Source organism: Lepisma saccharinum, chromosome 5, assembly GCF_977018435.1.
Source record: "Lepisma saccharinum chromosome 5, izLepSacc3.1, whole genome shotgun sequence".
Taxonomy (NCBI): domain Eukaryota; kingdom Metazoa; phylum Arthropoda; class Insecta; order Zygentoma; family Lepismatidae; genus Lepisma; species Lepisma saccharinum.
The window spans coordinates 3,771,848-3,791,153 of NC_139233.1; the positions used below are offsets into that span (position 1 = coordinate 3,771,848).

The 19,306-nt window shown below is 35.7% G+C and overlaps 1 protein-coding gene across 8 annotated transcripts in view; it reads right to left on the reverse strand.

Annotated features, from left to right (window-relative positions):
* Window positions 1-19,306, reverse strand: part of Larp4B (La-related protein 4B) — a 226,881-nt gene that overhangs the window by 12,957 nt on the left and 194,618 nt on the right. For 6 of the 8 annotated variants that reach the window (XM_083121999.1, XM_083122001.1, XM_083121997.1 and 3 more), the window contains 2 exons: window positions 4,838-5,212; window positions 805-1,093 (listed from right to left, as the gene is read on the reverse strand). In XM_083121999.1, coding sequence (XP_082978125.1) covers window positions 805-1,093; window positions 4,838-5,212 — 664 coding nt within the window. The remainder of the gene's footprint in view (window positions 1-804; window positions 1,094-4,837; window positions 5,213-19,306) is intronic. The other 2 variants (XM_083122004.1, XM_083122003.1) reach the window with 1 other exon arrangement.

Sequence of the window (19,306 nt, forward strand, 5' to 3'; positions counted from 1 at the left end):
TTTTCAGTGGAAACATTTTTCAATGCCCACAACAGTAGAAACTTATATTCTAGAAACTACTATATACGTAATAATTACTTTAAAATTACACAGTGTGTATAATTAGACTGAACTGTGGACAGGATGTGTTCAATTTCATAAAAACAAAATTACCTGAATTTTCTGGGTTTTCCAGATCAGGAACAAAAATTTTCCATACTGAAGCCATTAGGGCAATTCATGTTTTTAAACACGTGTACAAGGAGATCACTATTTATTTTGCTAACACCACAATTAGAATCCAATTTAACAAAGTTTTTAGAACATTCACTTGCCAAGTAGAAGTGATAAGGGAAACTGAATAGAAATTGACTGTTGGAAAGGGGTATCGGGGGTGAGCTTTTAAGTAATACTCGACACGTGTTGACTTATGGTCAACAAATAATTCTTTATAAAATATTCTAACAGTTGTAGCATAATTACAGTAAAAATATCTGTAATAAACCTAATATCTATGAAATGTAACCCACAAATCGCAAAAGAAATTGGAAAATTTCAATAGCCACTCATGGTAGTAATTTCTACATTAGTTCCTAGAGCATTTCATATTTAAATTTTGAATTTTTTGCTTATGCTATTTTTCTTTGTTCAAAAACCTATTCTTAGTGTACTACTACAAAAAGCTAGGTTTTTCCATAAACAGTAAATTTCCCTGGACATTTCAAGAGAAAAAAAATTCCCTGACATTTTGAGGATTTCCAGACTGGTACGCACTCAAACTTTTGTTACACAGTTACAACATATCAATTAAAAGACGTTACTTACTGTTGCGACAGAGGTGGTTGCTGTAGTTGTAGGCGTACTCGTCGTCGTAGTGCTGGTTGTAGATGTGGAGCAAGCTGTGGTCGCATTCCCAGCTTTCACTGGGGTCGTATCTGTAACAACAGCACTGGTCATGGTCGCAGCGTTGGTTGTGGTAGGAAGGGGCTTACTCGTAGGGGCTTGCTTGGTACAATCTGCAGTTTTTGACGCACTACTGACAGCAATATCTCCATTAATGAGTGTGTCATCAGTCTTTGTGGATTTATCAGCCATGCATTTAACAGGAACTGTCCTATAAAGACATTTAACGGGAGTGTTAAACCTGACGTGGAAACTTCCTTATCTTACAAGTACAGACTGTGATACAGGATGCTGGTCGGATATGAAAATTCAGGGTCTGATTTAGCCCTCAAAAAAAAAAAGATGAAGCTACAAAAAACTTGGAACCACAAACCGGGTACAGTTGAGAATGAAACTGGAATCACATTCGTGCAAAGACAGAAATCCAAATGAAAGAAATCAGAAAGAGGCATTTATTTCCAAAACAGGCACAAACCGTTGAAATAAATATTCATAAATCAGGTCTCACAACAAAACAAGCCAACATAAATGTATTACATCAAAGCCTTTATCCTTTTAACACAGAAAAAATACGTGGCCAGAACCAGTAACCCTATCGTTTATTAACAAAGCTTCTCTCCATAAACACACATGCAAACACAAAAGAGTGTGCAATTCTGAATTTCTAACTGAGAAATAATTTATTTTAAGTTAATAAAGTACTTTATTTCAAAATAGTTTGACACTTGTGTTTTTCATAACACACTGAGCACTTTTCTTACTCAAGGAAAGCTTTAACATTATGCACAACGTTTACACACATTTCTGTTGTTTTTTTTAATCAAATAGTACATATAAAAGTTTTAAACTAATTTAGCTTTCAGCAAATATTTTTCCATTTTAACTGGTTTATTTCAAACTGAGAACTCATGCTGTATTCAACTTGAATAGAGCTTTGCTTCAAGTTTTTAGCAAACTAAAAGAAAAAAAAAAAGAATACCATGTGAGGTACTATTTTGTTTCATCTCAACCAAAATATAAGAAAATACAAAATCATGTAGGGTAGAAAAGCCACATTGGACACTGAATAGGCTTGAAGTAGAATCCTGTGTATTATTTTGTTCTTTTTCTTTAAAATATTTGAATCGCATTAGGGAACATTATCAGGGGTCAGCATTTGGGCATGCAAATGCCATTTTGAATAAAGCAATCTATATGTTATGCACGTTGACAGTGTAATGATAAAAATAAGGAATTATTAACCGACATAGTAGGTAAAGGACAATTGTAAAGTCTGGAAAAACAATAGCAAAATAAATTTAGATGTGTAAAACTCAAGAGTAAAAAAAATAAAAAAATAAAAAAAAATTAAAAAAATGTAAAAACAAATATGCCCCTCTGTTTGAAGTGGTTTTATTTTAATTTTAATATTTCTGACGTGCAAAAAATTTACACTTCCTGCCAAAGTTCCAAAATGAAAAATTTTGCCGTAGAAGATTCATATTTTCCTTTAATGAATGGAATTTTCAAATAAGTCTTTCCATGCTCCTCATTAACATTCAATCCAAGTTCTTATTTCACCCTGCCAGAAAAAACCACCAAATGTACTCTTATCTATTACTTTCTTCATGCTTTTTCTACCACAAAATACATATTTGGCACTTGCAAAACTAATACCTTACATGGTATCCATTGTAGCAGATGACATTTGCAACTTTTGTGCTTAACATCAGAACTACATTTTCATCCCTACATAAAAAGCTTATTAATTTTGATACACTGTACTGAGCATGAAACTAACACTCATCACATGGCATATGAAAACCTGAACATCAACAAATAGTTGCAAAGTGAAAGTTGGTCAGATCACCAGAAAAATGAACGTGACTAATCAACTAGTCTTACAACCAAGCTTTCTCATGGAATCTAAAGCATCTCTATTGTAAAATATTAATTTCTTACTAGCTGACTTATAACTGGACATCAAATATTAAGTAGAATACAAAGTGATCTAGTCTCATATACCAGTATGTGATCAATAAATATTTGTCAAGAAGCATATGAAATCTGCTGAAACAATTAGAATGTATACATTTAAAAATACAAACTGTGGCAACAAAAAAAAATCATAACAATAAAACAATTTTTTTCTTCGATTTCTTAATTTTACTATTCATATTTTTGTTTACTATTCTCTAACACAAACAAAACCATATTGAATTGGGGCTCATTTGATGGAATAATCTTCGATTAAAGTTCACTTGCATCGTAATTGTATGCGACAATACAATCTCCTACAGGTACATATATATAAAGGTTCTTTTAACAATCAATAAAAAAAACTTTCTTTTAACAATCAATAAAAAAACTAATCATTGTGAACAACCTTCAAAATTACATATCCATCCCTATCAATTTGCTTTTTAAGCTGACATAGGCAAACAGTATATACTTGCAGGCAGCTAACCCTGTCTCATCAATTTGTGTTGAGGAGGTTATCCTAGGGGTTAAAGGCAGGTGGGACGTGGTGCTCATCACACCACTTCCACTATAGCATAGATGAAGAATATGTATGATCGCAGAAAATTACAAAGCTTATACAGGCATGAATCTATGGGAAGGACTATGGCCTCTCCCAATCAACCGGATCAGGTTTTTGCACACATGATGGTCAAGGTTATTGGTGACTACTGAATTTTGTCTGTTTGTTCCTTATTTATAGCATTCGGTTTGTCAAAAACATGACAAAGGGTCTAAAGATACCAGTTTGGAGGTTATGCAAAGATAAGTAATTTACTCTTAAAAAGGTTAAGTTTCATTTTTCCACATAGTTTATTTTGTTCGTGATCAGTACATGCCTTAAGATTGTTTCGAAAACAGAAAGGATAATCAGGACTGGACCTACAATTTAAAGTGGGATCTGAATCACTGTGTATTGAACCTGGGACCCCTGATTACAAGGCAACAAACAGTGTTACCACTACATCATCGAAGAAGCCTGCAACACTGCATGCAAAGCTCTAGATCATAGCATCTGCATACAGAAGTGTAACGTAAACCAAATGTCAGCTAGGTTTGTTTGTTCCTTCCGACAAGACCCATTCAGTTCAACCATAGCATCAATGAGCCCCAATTTGCAAGGCAAAACCTATAAATTTACAATAAATACAAAACCAAAACTAATAACTAGTTACATACAATGTGTCATATGGACCAATGCTTATTAGAGCAGAGCAGATCTACAATACCAAGCAATAGTTTTTAATAAAACAAAATTACAAAGCTACATGCTACTGATGATAAATTCTAACTAAAAATGTATAAACATGCAACGAAGCTATATCTACTCTACAATTTCCCAACAAATCTCCTTGCCAGTACAGTAGCTATGAAACTGGTTATGATACACAGTAGCTATGAAACTGGTTATGATACAAAGATCTGACAGGTTTATATGCAAATATACAGTGTAATATGAACTTAACTGTGTATTCAGACTAAATAAGGCATATATACACTATATATGGTTCACAAACTTTAAACTAAGAGGTGAGGCTACATTTATTCACTATTTAAATAGAAAAAGGGCAAATAATGTGCTCCACTTATACTAGTGCAAATAATATGATGCTTAAATGGTTGAAAAAATTTGCTGATACAAGTTAATGTTAATGAATTGACTTACAAATTGGTGAGCAAATACTCATATCTGTGAAAATTGGGGAATTTGGTTTCATTACATTTGCCCTTTTTCTGAAATACCCAGTAAGAAAATAATAAAAGCTACAGTTAACCATATTACAGTTGAACTTTACAATTATTGTCAACAAAAGTTTGTCCCAGTTTCTATTGTTATAATCCCCCCAAAAAAGTTTAACAAAAAAAAATCTACTTTCCAACTGTTAAGATAAAAAGGACAAACAACGAAAGATTCTGAAATAAAAAAAAAAACAGCCTCGCACAACAGCAAACTTACTTGTCAGGGGAGGACGGGGGGGTAAGAGTCACCGTGCTAAGGGAAATGTCACTCCCAACCCCGGCATCCTTCACTTCTTTCACTTGGGGCTGGGATTGACTAGTTTGTGTCTTAGCCTCGGACACCTTTGGGGAGGGTGGGGGCGAAGCTGCCCTACAGTGTGACGGTGAACCATTCACGGTTGTCACGCTGGGACTTGTCGAACAACAAGTTGTGGTGGTTGTAGTTGTGGCGGTATTTGTAGAAGTGGTTGTAGTTGTAGTGGTAGTAGTTGCGGTAGCAGAAGTAGTCGACGATGTCACGCTTGCTTCCTTTTCCTTTGCGGGCGTGCTTTGGCATTTCGGCTTTGCGGTTCCTTTTACGACATCCGCCAACCTGGACAAAACCAACAAACTCAAAGTCATGAGCATTAAATGGTTCACAGGAACCCCCTGCAGGGTGCACCAATTTACAGATAAAAAAAGTGTTTCTCCACGATTTACAAAACTAATTACTCTCTACAGTTATATCTAGACAAAATATCATTCGCACTCATATATTATTTCTACAACTTAATATCGGGGAAGGAAACACTAGAATCAGGTAAGAAAGAAATTCAGTGCTATTGCAGGATATCTCTGAAGTGTAGGCTTTGCACAACATCATTATGTTGTTTTCTTTCAAAATACTTCCTGTCTTTCTGCTCTACTAGCACTGGAATAATATTCAAACCTACAATAAATTCCACAAAATACAGAAGGCTTGCACTAAAATACACATACATTAAAAAATTTAAGACTTGACGAATCGATGGACGTTTCTTAAAATGAATACACTTGTCTTTCCTTACATAATTTTTTCCCCACTCGTAGCTAATCACAAGAGTGAATGATGATTTAATGAAATTTCTGAAGACATGAAGAAACACCAAATATGAGAACCAGAATCAAACCTGACAACTTCAGTGGCAAGTTTGTGAGCAGGTCGCTCATACGTGCCTGCCTGGCTGCCAGAGTGATTATACAGGGTGTTATGCTCTATTTCTCTTCTAAGGAGAGCAACCTGCCTTGGTTCAACCTGTTACTTGTTTCGTTACTTCCTCTGGCAAAATAATTAGCATAACACTAAAAAAAACTAACAAAAACGGTTCAATCGATTTCAAGACATAAAATAACTACCATATTCTTTACCATGGATATTAGGGAAAACCGTTCTTTTTCCTTGAATGATAACCTGACGTTTAGTTTAAAATGTATAAAAATACTATTTATTTCGTTGAATAAATATGTACAAAGAATTACATATGAAATAACCCGCACATAAGAAATGACGTGATCCTCTTTAATTGAAACACTGTAATCATAATATATATATATATATATATATATATATATATATATATATATATATATATATATATATATATATATATATATATATATATGAGAGGTTCGTACACTGGCCTAGACCAGCAGTACTAGTTCAAAAATGTATCTAGCTTGTCACTAGCATACATGACATATTTCTCTTAATCCCCCCCCCCCCCCTTTTTGCCTCGCAAAAATAAACTACTTGGTTGAAATTACAACTAATTTATGCGCTGTTCTTGAAATTATATAAAAACCGGACATCTTGACAAAATTAAACTAATATTTTTGCGCAACAAAGTACTTTGCTTGTCACCAACAGATAGACATATTCTTGTAAATAAACGCGTTCCTTAATTCCTCTGATACGACGTTTCTCTAAGAATAATGCGTGGACTTATCTATGCATTTCAATGAAAGTAAATGGTTGATCCGTGACTGCTAGCCATTTGACTAGCCCCGCCACTCTCCCGGCACCGAAGAACCTTCCAAAGGTATCCTCCTCCTGCCCAAAAAAAAACGTAAGAATGCCAACCTCCTTTACTCAATTTATTCTCTTATATAGGCGATTCGAAAAAAACAAAAACAGTGAACGGAACTTTTTTTCAAGCCCCCTCAGGTTGAAAGGACAAGATTTTAAAACTAACAGCCTTCTGCAAGCTGGCTTTCACCGTCACGTAGGCCATCCCTACAGCAAGTTATATTGGAAACTGCATAAAAAAGAAGTATAGCTGTCACTAAAAAAAATAACATTGAACATACATAAAAACTAATAATAAAAAGGATCTTGTAGTGATTCTATCATTACAAGGGTGTCACCATACATCAGCTAACTTTCAAGACAAACTTTTCTCAACATAATTTGCTGCCGAGGCATTGCTTTGATGCTACAACCCAACACTTTGTATCCTGTATGCATGCAGCACCAATTCATGGTTCCCATTGCCATTCGTGTTTCCAACAGATAAACTTGAAATGTTAATGCGCCATGTAAATAGTGTCATGCCAGTAGATACACCAGCAGGGTAACATCATGGATTTTATGGTTGTACATTAAAGAATGGTTTCATTTTATCTCGTCTAAAAGATTTTACATTCCAGAAGTTGAGTTGCCTTCATTGGTCCATAGCATACTACAAGTTTTGTTGCTTCCCCACAGAAAGTATAACTGCAGTGGCAACAGTGTAGCTATGTTGAATAGAAACGTGAGAACTGTTCAATACTAAATGGTCTATGCTTACAATAATTAACAATTAAATTTTTCAACATTCAAGATGCACCACCAAATAAAAATTTTCAAAACTGATAGCACTTGGGCCATAATTGCTTCCTGTTAGAATTTTCTATCTGATTTAGTCCACCATGGAGGTAATAGTGACTCATTAACCTTTAATGTAAAAGTCTGAATATATTTGGGTTTTTAATTTTGACAAAATAGAATAGAATCCTTGAGTATACTCATTTCTTGTTTTTCTTTTGCGATTCTCACTAGATATTGCCATAAACACTTTCATTTTTCATTTAGTTCTTGTTCTTCATGCTAGGTATCACTAATTGATTTTTGACAGGCGCGGATCTACGGGAGGGCAATAGGGGTGATTGCCCCTCCCAACTGCCAGGTTATTGTATATATTTTTTTATGCCTAATGTTTCTGAAGACTCAATTATTCTGTATTTTGTTTAAGAGGCTTGTGAATATTTTTTTAAGTTCAGTTGATGCTGAGGATAGGCTAATCGGAACTGAACCCATAGGTTAAATTTGGATCCGAACCACTGCGCAATGTGGCTCCAAACATCAAAGCAGAGACCCCCTTGATGATAGTTTCTCTCTTCCAAAATATGGAAGTCAACTCGATTCTTGTTCACAGTATCATATATTGTTTATAAGAAAACAGGTAAGGGTAGGTTGGAACAGATTTTTCGGTGAGGTGAGGCACCCGACTGAAATTCAACCCTTCCAACTGCAACTTCTGGATCTGTCACTGTTTCTTACTGTTGAGTGCAGAATCAATATACAGAAAGGCCTTACTTTACTTTCCCTCATTACAAAAAATTATTTAAAAACTATTACAGCTGTACATAATTACTGTCATTTTAAGTTAATGTACTCATTATTTTTTTCTTTTGTTTTACGTACAAGTTGAGTAAATACAGGAGGCGTAGCAATAGCTGAAACTGAAAATTGTGATTTCAGTGCAAGAAAAGGCACAGTGTCTCTTATGGTATCGCGAGACCAAATCGCTGATTAGTGTGCAGTGAAATTTTACAAGGGAATATGAACGACCATCACCTGATCACAAAAGCATCATTGAAAGGTGTGCCAAATTTAAGAAAACCGGAAGTGTGAAATCCTGTCCGTGAATCAAGAGTGTGTTCAACAAGCATATTAACGAAGCCACTGGATTTTTTTTCCTGTTGGGTTATGTGAAGGAAAGAGTGTGGGTTATGTGAAGGAAAGAGTGTATGTACCTGATCTGAACACACCCAGAAGGATAACTGAATCTGTTTCTGCGGTCACCCAAGAAATGTTGGCGAGAAATAGAATATCGATTAGATGTTCTGCGGAAACGTTTTGACATTGTCAAAAAAAATTAATGAGTTTATTGTTTGCAGCAAACCATAGGACTGTCTGTACCTGTAATAGTTTTTATAAATATTTTTTTAATGAGGGAAAGACTTTATGGCCATCCTGTATGATTTAGATTTTTTTTACAAAAATTGTAATTATCACTTATTTCAATACACACTTGGGACTACAATAATACTAACCAATGCACTTGCAAGACTGAAATACATCACCAGAAATAGATTAAGTAATAATAAAAAATGATAACGATAATAATACTAATAATCATAATGAAAAATTGTGAAAAGTATCATTAAAATGAATTTATGCACAATAAATTTCTAACAAAAAAAAATACCCAAGCAATTTTGAAATATATTTTTTCATCTTTTCCAATGAGTGTCTGATGTGACACTTCTCAGTAAACCCTTCTGAATGTCATGACCTTGAATCAGCTATGGGGCTTCCTTAGTTCTCCATCACAGGGCCTTAGAAATTTCACCACATGTACGCTCCTGTGTTTCAGCTTGGTATTTAAACGTTCTTCCTTTTATCTCATTTTTATCAATTGTCAAATACAATACAGATGTTTAAAATTAATAGAATTAGTTTAACCAATCCCAGGGCGAGCCTCAGCTACTGGGCGGGTCGCAGGTGGCGGATAGCGAACGGCCATCAGATATGGTGGTTAGCTGCGAATAAGGAAATACCAAATAAGCAGTCCCGGACCGAGGCGGTAGTGCTGTTGAGGTCTGGGGAGGAAGGTTTATGGCAAGATCATCCTCATAAAATCCCAGAAAAGCCCTATAACAGCACTACGACATGGCGAGAAAGTGCCGCCAGTAAATAAGCACTGCCCCTGCTGCCTTGCAGGGAGGAGAGGGATCTCCAAAGGCTAGGGGAAGGTCACCCCAACAGAAAACCAAAGGGTGGAAGGAACTCTAGGCATAGAGAAGCCGATCCTTCTAAGGGGAGTAAACCCCTATCAGAAAATCCCAGGTCCTCCAAGGAAGTGGAGGTTGGAGCATAGAGCCCACAAAAGAAAGGGGAGAAACCACCAAACCCCATTGCTGGCATAGCAGCAATAAGAAGGCAGCCCCTTCACTATGCTAGGAAGCTGCAGGCCAATCACCTACACTTCTTAAATAAAGATGATTAAAAGAAAAGACAGAGAGTTGGCTGGACGGATCTACAGGAAAGATAATTGGCGAGGACTAAGGTATACGACTTTTGGAACTTGGAACATCAGAGGCCTTAACGGAAAAGAAGTTGAAATAGTAAAAGAAATGAAGAACACCGAAGTAAAATATTTAGCCCTAACTGAAACCAAGAAAAAAGGAAATGGAGAAATTGAGTTAGATGACGGATATGTACTGATATATAGTGGAGTACCGAGAATGGAAAGAGCTAGAGGAGGGGTTGCACTTCTGATCCACGAAGAAAAGAAAAACAATATAATAGACTGGGAATTCATAATTGAGAGAATAATGATTGTTAACATTAAAGAAGAAGAAGAAAATATAGTAATGATAATAGTTTATGGTCCAAATGAAGATGATACAGTAGAGAATAAAAACATGTTCTATGATTCACTACAGAAAATCATAGATGAAAGAAAGGAAGAAGTATTGATAGTAGGAGATCTAAATGGAAGGGTAGGAAACAATACGGAAGAATGGAGACAGGTAATAGGACAACATGGAGAAGAGACATTAAATGATAATGGTACACGAATCTTAGAATTATGTGTAACAAACGACATGGTAGTGGTAAATACTAAATTCCCACATAAAGAAATCCATAAATACACCAGGGAAGAACCAACAAGAAGGGAAAAATCTATAATTGACTATTTCATAGTAGAGAGAAATACAATGAGAAAGATAAGAGATGCCAGAGTCAAAAGAGGGGCGGAAATTGGGAGCGACCATAAACTATTAATAATGGAAAGAGTAGTACAAAGAAGTAGAGTGCTAAAAACTAATGGAAAAAGAAGACAGGAAAAGCAAAATAAAATAAGAATAAAGGCATACAAATTAAAAGATACAAAAGTTAAAGAAAAATATCAGCAACTAATAGAAGCAAAGATACAAGACAAACATGAAAAGGAAGAAAGAGACGTAGATAAATTGTGGGATGAATTTAAGAAGATTTTGCTACAGTCTGCAGAGGAAAGCTGCGGGACAACATACATTGGAAACAAAATGAAAAGAACGGCATGGTGGACAGATGAGCTGAAAGAAGAAGTCACGCATAAGAAAATACTGTGGAAAAAGTACCTATCAATTAATGATTTAGAAAGCTTCGAAGAGTATAGGAGGCAAAGGGATATAGTTAAAAAGAAAGTGTTAGAGGCTAAAAAGAACTCGTGGAGAAAATTTGGGGAAAGTATGGAAGAGAACAGCCGAGAAAATCAAAAACTATTCTACAAAGTTTTAAAGACCTTGAGAAAAGATAAAGAAAGCCCATTAAAATACATAAAAGGAAAAGATGGTAAACTAAGAACAAAACCAGAAGAAATCATGCAAAGATGGAAGGAATACTTCGAAGAATTGCTGAAGGATGAAACACAAACTAACAGGACGGAGGTTCAAACAGGAAACGAAAGAACAGAAGATATAGAAATGGAGGATGAAGAAGAGGAAATAAATGATATCAAAGTAGAAGAATTAAAAGCAGCATTAAAGAAAATGAAGTTAGGTAAGGCTAGTGGACATGATGGTTTAACACCAGAAATGCTTAAATACATGGGAAATGCTGGAGAGCAACTGTTTTTGAACCTACTGAATGTTATATAGGAAAAGAAAACTGTACCGAAGGAATGGGAGATATCAGTAATAATCCCAATCTTCAAGAAAGGGGATAATAGAGAATGCAGAAACCATCGGGGAATCTCATTGCTCAGTGTGCCAGGGAAGATATATTCAAGAATCCTGGAGAATAGACTCAGAAAATATGTCGAAGAGCAATTGGAAGAAAGTCAAGCAGGCTTTAGACCAGCAAGAAGTGTACAAGACCATATTTTCACCCTCAAACAAATAACAGACAAGACAATAGAATACAATAAAAAGGCACATGTATGTTTTGTAGATCTACAAAAGGCTTTTGATAGAGTTCCTTGGAATGAGATATGGAAATCCTTAGAGAAGGAGTGGATAAAAACCTAATAAAAGCAATCCAAAGTTGGTACAAAGGATGCAGATGTTACGTGAGGACGAGAAACCACCAGTCAGAGGAATTTGAAATAACAACAGGAGTTAAACAGGGAGATATACTATCACCATATCTATTTATAATACTATTAGATGAAGTAATAAAGGAATGCCATATAAAAATGAAACAATTTCAGGTAGGATACTGGAATATGAAATCAATTAAACTAACAGAGCTCATATACGCTGATGATATTATACTAATAGCTAATACACAGGCTAGTTTACAATATAATCTAAATATTCTTAATGAAGAATTAAAGAAGAAGAATATGGAAATAAATACGGAGAAAACTAAAACAATGATAATCAGCAGAGAAAAGACAAACCATAAGATAAAACTGAATAACGAACCTTTAGAACAAGTGACAAATTTCAAGTATCTTGGAGTAATTATAAACAGTCAAGGAAAAGAAGAGGAAGAAATAAGAGATAGAATCATGAAGACAGGAAAGCTATATCAAATGATAAACCGAGGATTTATAGGCAAAAAAGAAATATCTACCCAAACAAAATTCACTGTATACAAAACAATTTATATACCAACACTTACATATAGCAGTGAAAATTGGACATTGACTGGAAAACACCTGCAAAGTGTACAAACAATGGAAATGAGGTACCTTCGAAGAATAAGTGGGAAAACCAGGAAAGATCGGATAAGGAATCAAACCATTCGGCAATCTTTAAATGCTCAGCCACTACAAGAAACAGTTGAACGTAATCAACTTAGATGGTTCGGCCATTTGAGCAGAATGAGTGAGACGAGACTGCCAAAGCATATATGGGAAGCACGTCCACAAGGAACAAGACCAAAAGGAAGACCAAGAAAGACATGGAATATGAGTGTCAAAGAGATTTTGGAGAAACGAAGCATAAGATGGAAAGAGGCACAGGAAAAGGCGATGGACAGAAACGTCTGGAGAACTCTCTGTAACCCCTCGACACCGGCAGGTAGAAGAGGACGCGACTAAGTAAGTAAGTAAGTTTAACCAATAAAGGTATTGTTAATCAAATACTTTAAAGTAATTATAATTCGGACTTAAGAAGTAATTTTGCTTCTGGGTATATTTACACAGTGCGTCTCTTTGGGAAAAATTTTAGAAAGGATGTTGATGAAATTTGGGTTGTGTTAGGATAAATCGCTGTTGCAGTGTACTACTGCTATATGTATTAACTATCAGCTGGTAGCGAAATCTGAGACCTCCCATTCTACAGCGTGTGCACATGTGATCACGTTTCGGTTCGCAGCAGACCCATTAACAGCAGGACACAAATAAGCTAAATTTGTCAAAAATAGCAAAAAGTAGCGAAACTTTTCTCCTGTACAGTTTTCACAATAAAAAGTATCCTTTGCTTTAGAAATCATTGCAGGAAATAGCGGAGAAAGCTATGTAGATAACTTTTGTATTTTCAATTCAAAAATGAAAATTTTATATTTTATTTCAAATGTGTGTTCCTTTTCTGTGCATTATCGAGAAGTTTTGAGTCTACCTAGCACAATCTTATTGTCTGGTGAAAAAAATATTGCTACAAGTCTTAAAAATAAGTAGAAAATATAGTCCAAAAATTCCATTTGTATTTGTGCTACTGTGCCTTTTAGTTAAATGATGAGTGATAATATCCTTTTCCTTTGTGAAATTGATACTTCTGGACAGTTCCCACCTGTAGCTTCGCATGAGAGATCAGGAAAAATAGTGTTCATTTTCATCACGGATTTTAAAATCTGTACTTTTGTGAGGTCAGTATTTCATTGTCGAGTTCCTAAAAATTAATATAAGAGGTGCCATGATTATTGTACCTAAATGCTTATTACATTTCTGCAACAAAAAAAATTAGACTAAAATTGAAACATATTTTTTGTAATAATCTGTTATGTTAAGAGGTTAAAGGAGAAATTTTGCTTCAAATTTCAATTTTTACCTACTCAAGGGATTGTTAGGGTGGATGACAAAATTTCAATATTTTTCTAAGGTGATAGTACTTTACGGTATGCAGTTGTAATACGAAACAAGAAGGGGTTCATATGTAGACACAGAGTTACCGATGAATCACAAAATAATGTTTCCGCTCTACGTAACCCCAAAACACAGCTATGTAGCAGGGAGTAACAACTGGAATTTCCTATTGGTCTCTCTTTGACACTATGCACCCAATCAGTTGTGCGCAAGCAACACAGGAGACCCAAAGCAGCAAAGGAACACACAACTTTTGCGAGCATGAAAATAAGGGATCCATGTTGCCTATTCTCAGTGTGGAGTAGCGAGCTACCAAAGCAAAATCTATTGCAACAATGCAATCTGTTAATCTGTTCCGTGAAAATATGCTACAAACACATCATTAGCTCCAACTGGTAAGGAACCTATATTCTCTTGACATTTCACCACCTTGATGAGTAAAACTTTACCCTTGGTGCATTACATACACTTTGAAAGTGTCAGTATTTACACTAACACCACATATATGCATACATGTTTCTGGACAAAGCAAATAGCATAACAGAACCAAATACACTGGGACGAAGAAAAGACTACATTAAATGCAGAAACAACAGAAATGTGGGAACATTGTCTGTGTATTGCACAAGTAAAGTTTCCAGTTTCCACATTGTGAACTGAATTTTTTTCCACAACATGGAAACAGGAAACTTTACTTGTGCAATATTAAAACTGCATTTTATTGCAACCACCATGAAATGGTCCATGTAGCTCCCCCTGAAACTGGAAGTGACAGTGGATAGTGCCAATGTTGGATGGTTTTTAGTAGGAAGAAGGTCAATAGTTCAGCAAGTGCAAGAATAACAACAGGTTAAGGCAAACTTGGATTGCTAGACGTATATGACACACAATTTTCTTCTGAAGAAGAAGTCCTTGTTTTCCTTATTTTTTACATATCCCTAAAACACATTGCTGTGTAGTAGGAAGCAATAACTGGAAATTTCTGTTGGTCTCCTTTGACACTTCTACACCAAATGCACAAGCAACAGAGATATCACAACAATGACATCTTCCGTAAGTATAAAAATAGTACATAGGCCAGCTGTTCAAAACACTTCAAAAGCTTCAATTAGAGACAATAGGCATAAGAAAGTAAAGAGTTCGTAACTGAAGAGAAATGCAGAAATTGATTCACTTCCTATTTAAACAAAAACTAACTTAATTAACTTAATCAGAAATAGACTTAACGTTTGTACTTTTAACTTTGGTGTGAGCTTGTCAGGAAAGAATTACAAAGTTTCTCTACCCTAGAGCCCCTGCTGGTCCCCCTTGCAAATTCATTTAAAAAAACATTTCTTCCTGTTTCAGGAACAAACAAAATTGATTATTAAAACATTTCAAGGTATGAATTTCACCAAAATATAGGGATGGGACTGATTAATCGGTACTCTATTGGTATTGGCCGATATAGGCATATTGGTGTATCGGTTTATCGGTAAAATTACCGATTATTTTACCGATCTGATATATCGATAAATATCTTATAATTTAGTGCAAAATTCGGCCATTTTGTTGTAATTTTTATGGACAATCTCGATGCCCTACTTTCTAAAAAAGTAATTGTCTAAATATTCAACTTCTTTTGCAATGCAGTCACCTCGAAACACACATTTGTTAAGGAGATCAAGGAACATTTCATGTTCTTCAAGTACCATATCTAATTTTATATCGGATCGGTAGAATATCGGTTATCGGTATCGGTAAATATTATATCGGTACTTTATCGGTATCGGCAAAAATTTCAAATCGGCCCATCTCTACTAAAATATAAAAATGAAAAGTGTCAAATTGATAGTACTTTACAGTATGCAGTAACACAAAACAAGATGTACATATGTACAAAGGAAGAGTTAGTGACAAATTGGAAGATATATCTCCAAAAGCAACAGCCACGTAGCAGGGGGTATCGATTGGAATTTCCTATTGGTCTCTCTTTGACACTATGCGCACCAATCAGTTCTGTGCAAGCAACACAGGAGACCATAAGCAGAAAAAAATACCTACACAGGAGACCATAAGCAGAAAAAAATACCTACAAGTTTCATAAACATTAAAATAATGGTTCGATGTTGGTAACTATTCTCAGCATGGAGTAGCAAGCTAACAAAGCAAAAGTTTATTGCAAGAGTATAATAAACGGTATTTAAGAGCACATCACATCATTATCTCACCCTCTCCCAGTACGGAATCAATATTCCTGGCATTTTTTCATCACTTTTCAATCCTTTTGGTTTAACCATAACCATGATCAAGGAACAAACACAAGGATACATCCATGCCTGATGCCAGGGCTTGAAACTGAGACCTCTGACTTCGTGGCACACTGAGGCCAGAAGGAAGGTTTCACACCAAGGTGACAAGTAACGTGTCACCTGGTATCCACAAGCTTTGTAACAAATGTGGCCTTTCACACTGGAAGTGATTCAAAATACTGCACCTGCCCTTCGTCACTTGGGTGCCACTCAAACCAAATTCTTTCTTCTATGGGCTGTCTGTATCAAAATCATTCATTAGACTCAAGAGAAAAGTGGACACCCAGGCGCAATCAGTTTGTGGTAAAGTGGCACTTGTTAAAAGATGAGTGGGGCAACAGCACATGACTATAACATCTCTCTCCAAAGCAATTGTGCTATTTGAGACAGAGAAAGAAGGGGTGGGGATATTCTCTGTTTATACACAGAGGTTGGCATCAGTCAGTTTACCACTACACCTTCACAATCCCCTTCATTCTATGATGCCCCCCCCCCCCACTAGCAACGACCTGTCTCGCCCTATTTCTTGCAGAGTTAGGTGTCGCAAGTTGTTCCTAGTAATATTGGTGGTGTGTGTGTGTGTGTGTGTGTGGTGATTGTTTGTACAGACTAGTGTGGTGATTGATTGTACAGACTAACTATTTTGAAATTTGGTCGCATCAAGATGAAAAGAAACCTTTCTACAGAAAAGAACGAATTACAGCAAGATTTGAAACACTTGAAAGAACTCATATTTCATTTTTCACAAATATTCATGCAACAATTTTGTAACAGCATCTGCAAATCGGTATCAAAAAGGTAAGAAGTGCATAACAATGGCGTTCATTTTGAGCAGTAGCTGTAACAGGTAATTTATATTTCTATCTAAATATAAACAGTAACGTAGTTTGCATTTTCGGTAAACTTACTTATGCCGATCGCTGTACATATGAAATAACATTCACAGGACAAAAACAAAATCTTTTCTGAAGAGGTTTTCTTGGGCAATCAACCACACGATTTCGGGATAGCCTTCTGAGCTAACGTCACTCATCTTCAGGGATTGAAGTGCAGAGATGTGTCAGGGTGAAGTTACTGTATCTACGCGTGTATAGTGTGCATGCGTGTATAATGCGCACCCTGGTTTTTGATGGGTAAAAGTTACAAAAAATTATATTTCGAATATAATGCGCAGTACAATACAGTTTCAAGAAATGGCTTTCTTAGTTGTAGGTCGTAAAGCTGTTGCTATGCTGATCAAGAGTCAATAACATCATACCTATTAAATGAGTCACCTCTTGCTATGTGGACCAAGAGGAGAATATGTAAACAATAAGTCTCCTCAACACATGCCACCTCCACTTCTCCCGCCACTATGTTTAGCATCCCAAAGCTTTACACTTTAACAATCTTATTTATTCTGTAATAGTAGAAAGCAAGATCAAAATTATGTTATGGATTTTCAGTGCTCAGGAAGTTATTTTCTATTACTTCTCACCCAACAAATACTGCTGATATGCATCCCATGTGACTGACCGTGCATGCTGAAATTTCGCCAGAGTGGCACTGCTTTTCTTGGTGTCACAGAACATTACAAAGTGAAAAATAGTGTGAAATGGCCTTTAACCTTTTATACATGGTTTTCTCTAATTCCTTCTTTATTTTTTCTAAAAACTTCAAAATATATCCTTCTTCCGTGACTAATGTAACATTTATACAAGGCACATTCAGAACCTTCAAACTATCAGTTAGCAGCACAAGATTTCTTCCATTAAGGAATTTACACACTCCATATATATATTATTATTTGGCCAGCAAAACATTTTAATTCTTGTTTTCTATTTCCTTGAGTTTTCTTTCATCCAAAGCACCATAGAAATCAGAACATTCCTTCATTTTGTGATGAACTTATTTCAACCGCATTTCACATTAGTGTCATTATCTTGAATGGAATACTGTTAGTCATATTCAGAAACTGCAGGATTTAAGCTTTACAACGATATATAACATGATAGGGTTGCGTAAACATGAAAAATTAATGGAAGTGTCCCAAAATCATGGAATGTCTGTTATCTGAATTATTCCGTGCATAGTACGCACCACAGTTTTTGGGAGCAAAAATTTTGGAAAAAAGTGCGCATTATACATGAGTAAATACAGTATATGTATTTGGTGTGGGAGGGGTCCAGTGTAGGTGACGTTTAGCAATAGTTGACTGGGAGTCGACGACGTCCGCACTCCCAGTCGACTATCGCTAAGCGTCACCTACACTGGACCACTTCCACACCAAATACATTTAACTTCACCCTGACATACCTCTGCACTTTAATCCCTGAAGATGAGTGATGTTAGCTCTCGAAAGCCTATCCGGAAATCACCTGGTGGTTTGCCCGAGAAAACCTTTCTAATATTCGCCGCCAGGAATGCTTAAAGAATTAAAATCTTTTGTGGTACACAACTGCTACATCTCTTAGGATTTATTTCCATCCACTTTAAAAGTAAATAAACTCAACCAGTCCTTTCTCCCCCCGCAAAACAAAACTACAACCTGCTGTCATTTGTCACGTCATGTCTGAGTCAGTACTTGGGTCTTAACACGTCAAACATTTCCATAATTAACAAGGGCAAAAAACAAATTTACCACACTAAAAACACATTCAGAATAGAACTGTGGCAGCATTACAGCTTCATCTATAATCACGGAGTTCAGAACATCGTACATTGGATAACCCTTTCAATGTGTTTCAAAGGTAGATAACATAGGCTGGCCACTGAATAAAATCAACAATCAAGGGGGAATGCTATACCACCAGATCAAAGGCAATATTCGTAACAGACCTAGATAAAAATAGAACAAAATTCACTGAACAATAGTTCAAATCGACATTTTTCATGCCACATTAATAAAATATTTTTCAGATGGATTTTCTATTTTGAGACACTTACAAAATTAGTGCTCAACAGGAATTATACAACCACAGTACACAAATAATTTCATTCTAGTGGGAGTTAAGAGGGAAGCTGGGTTGCTAGCACATGCAAGGTATGAAACCTTAATCATGCACAATATAATTATGTTAAATGAATCGGGAACAATTTACTTTCACAGAACAAGGT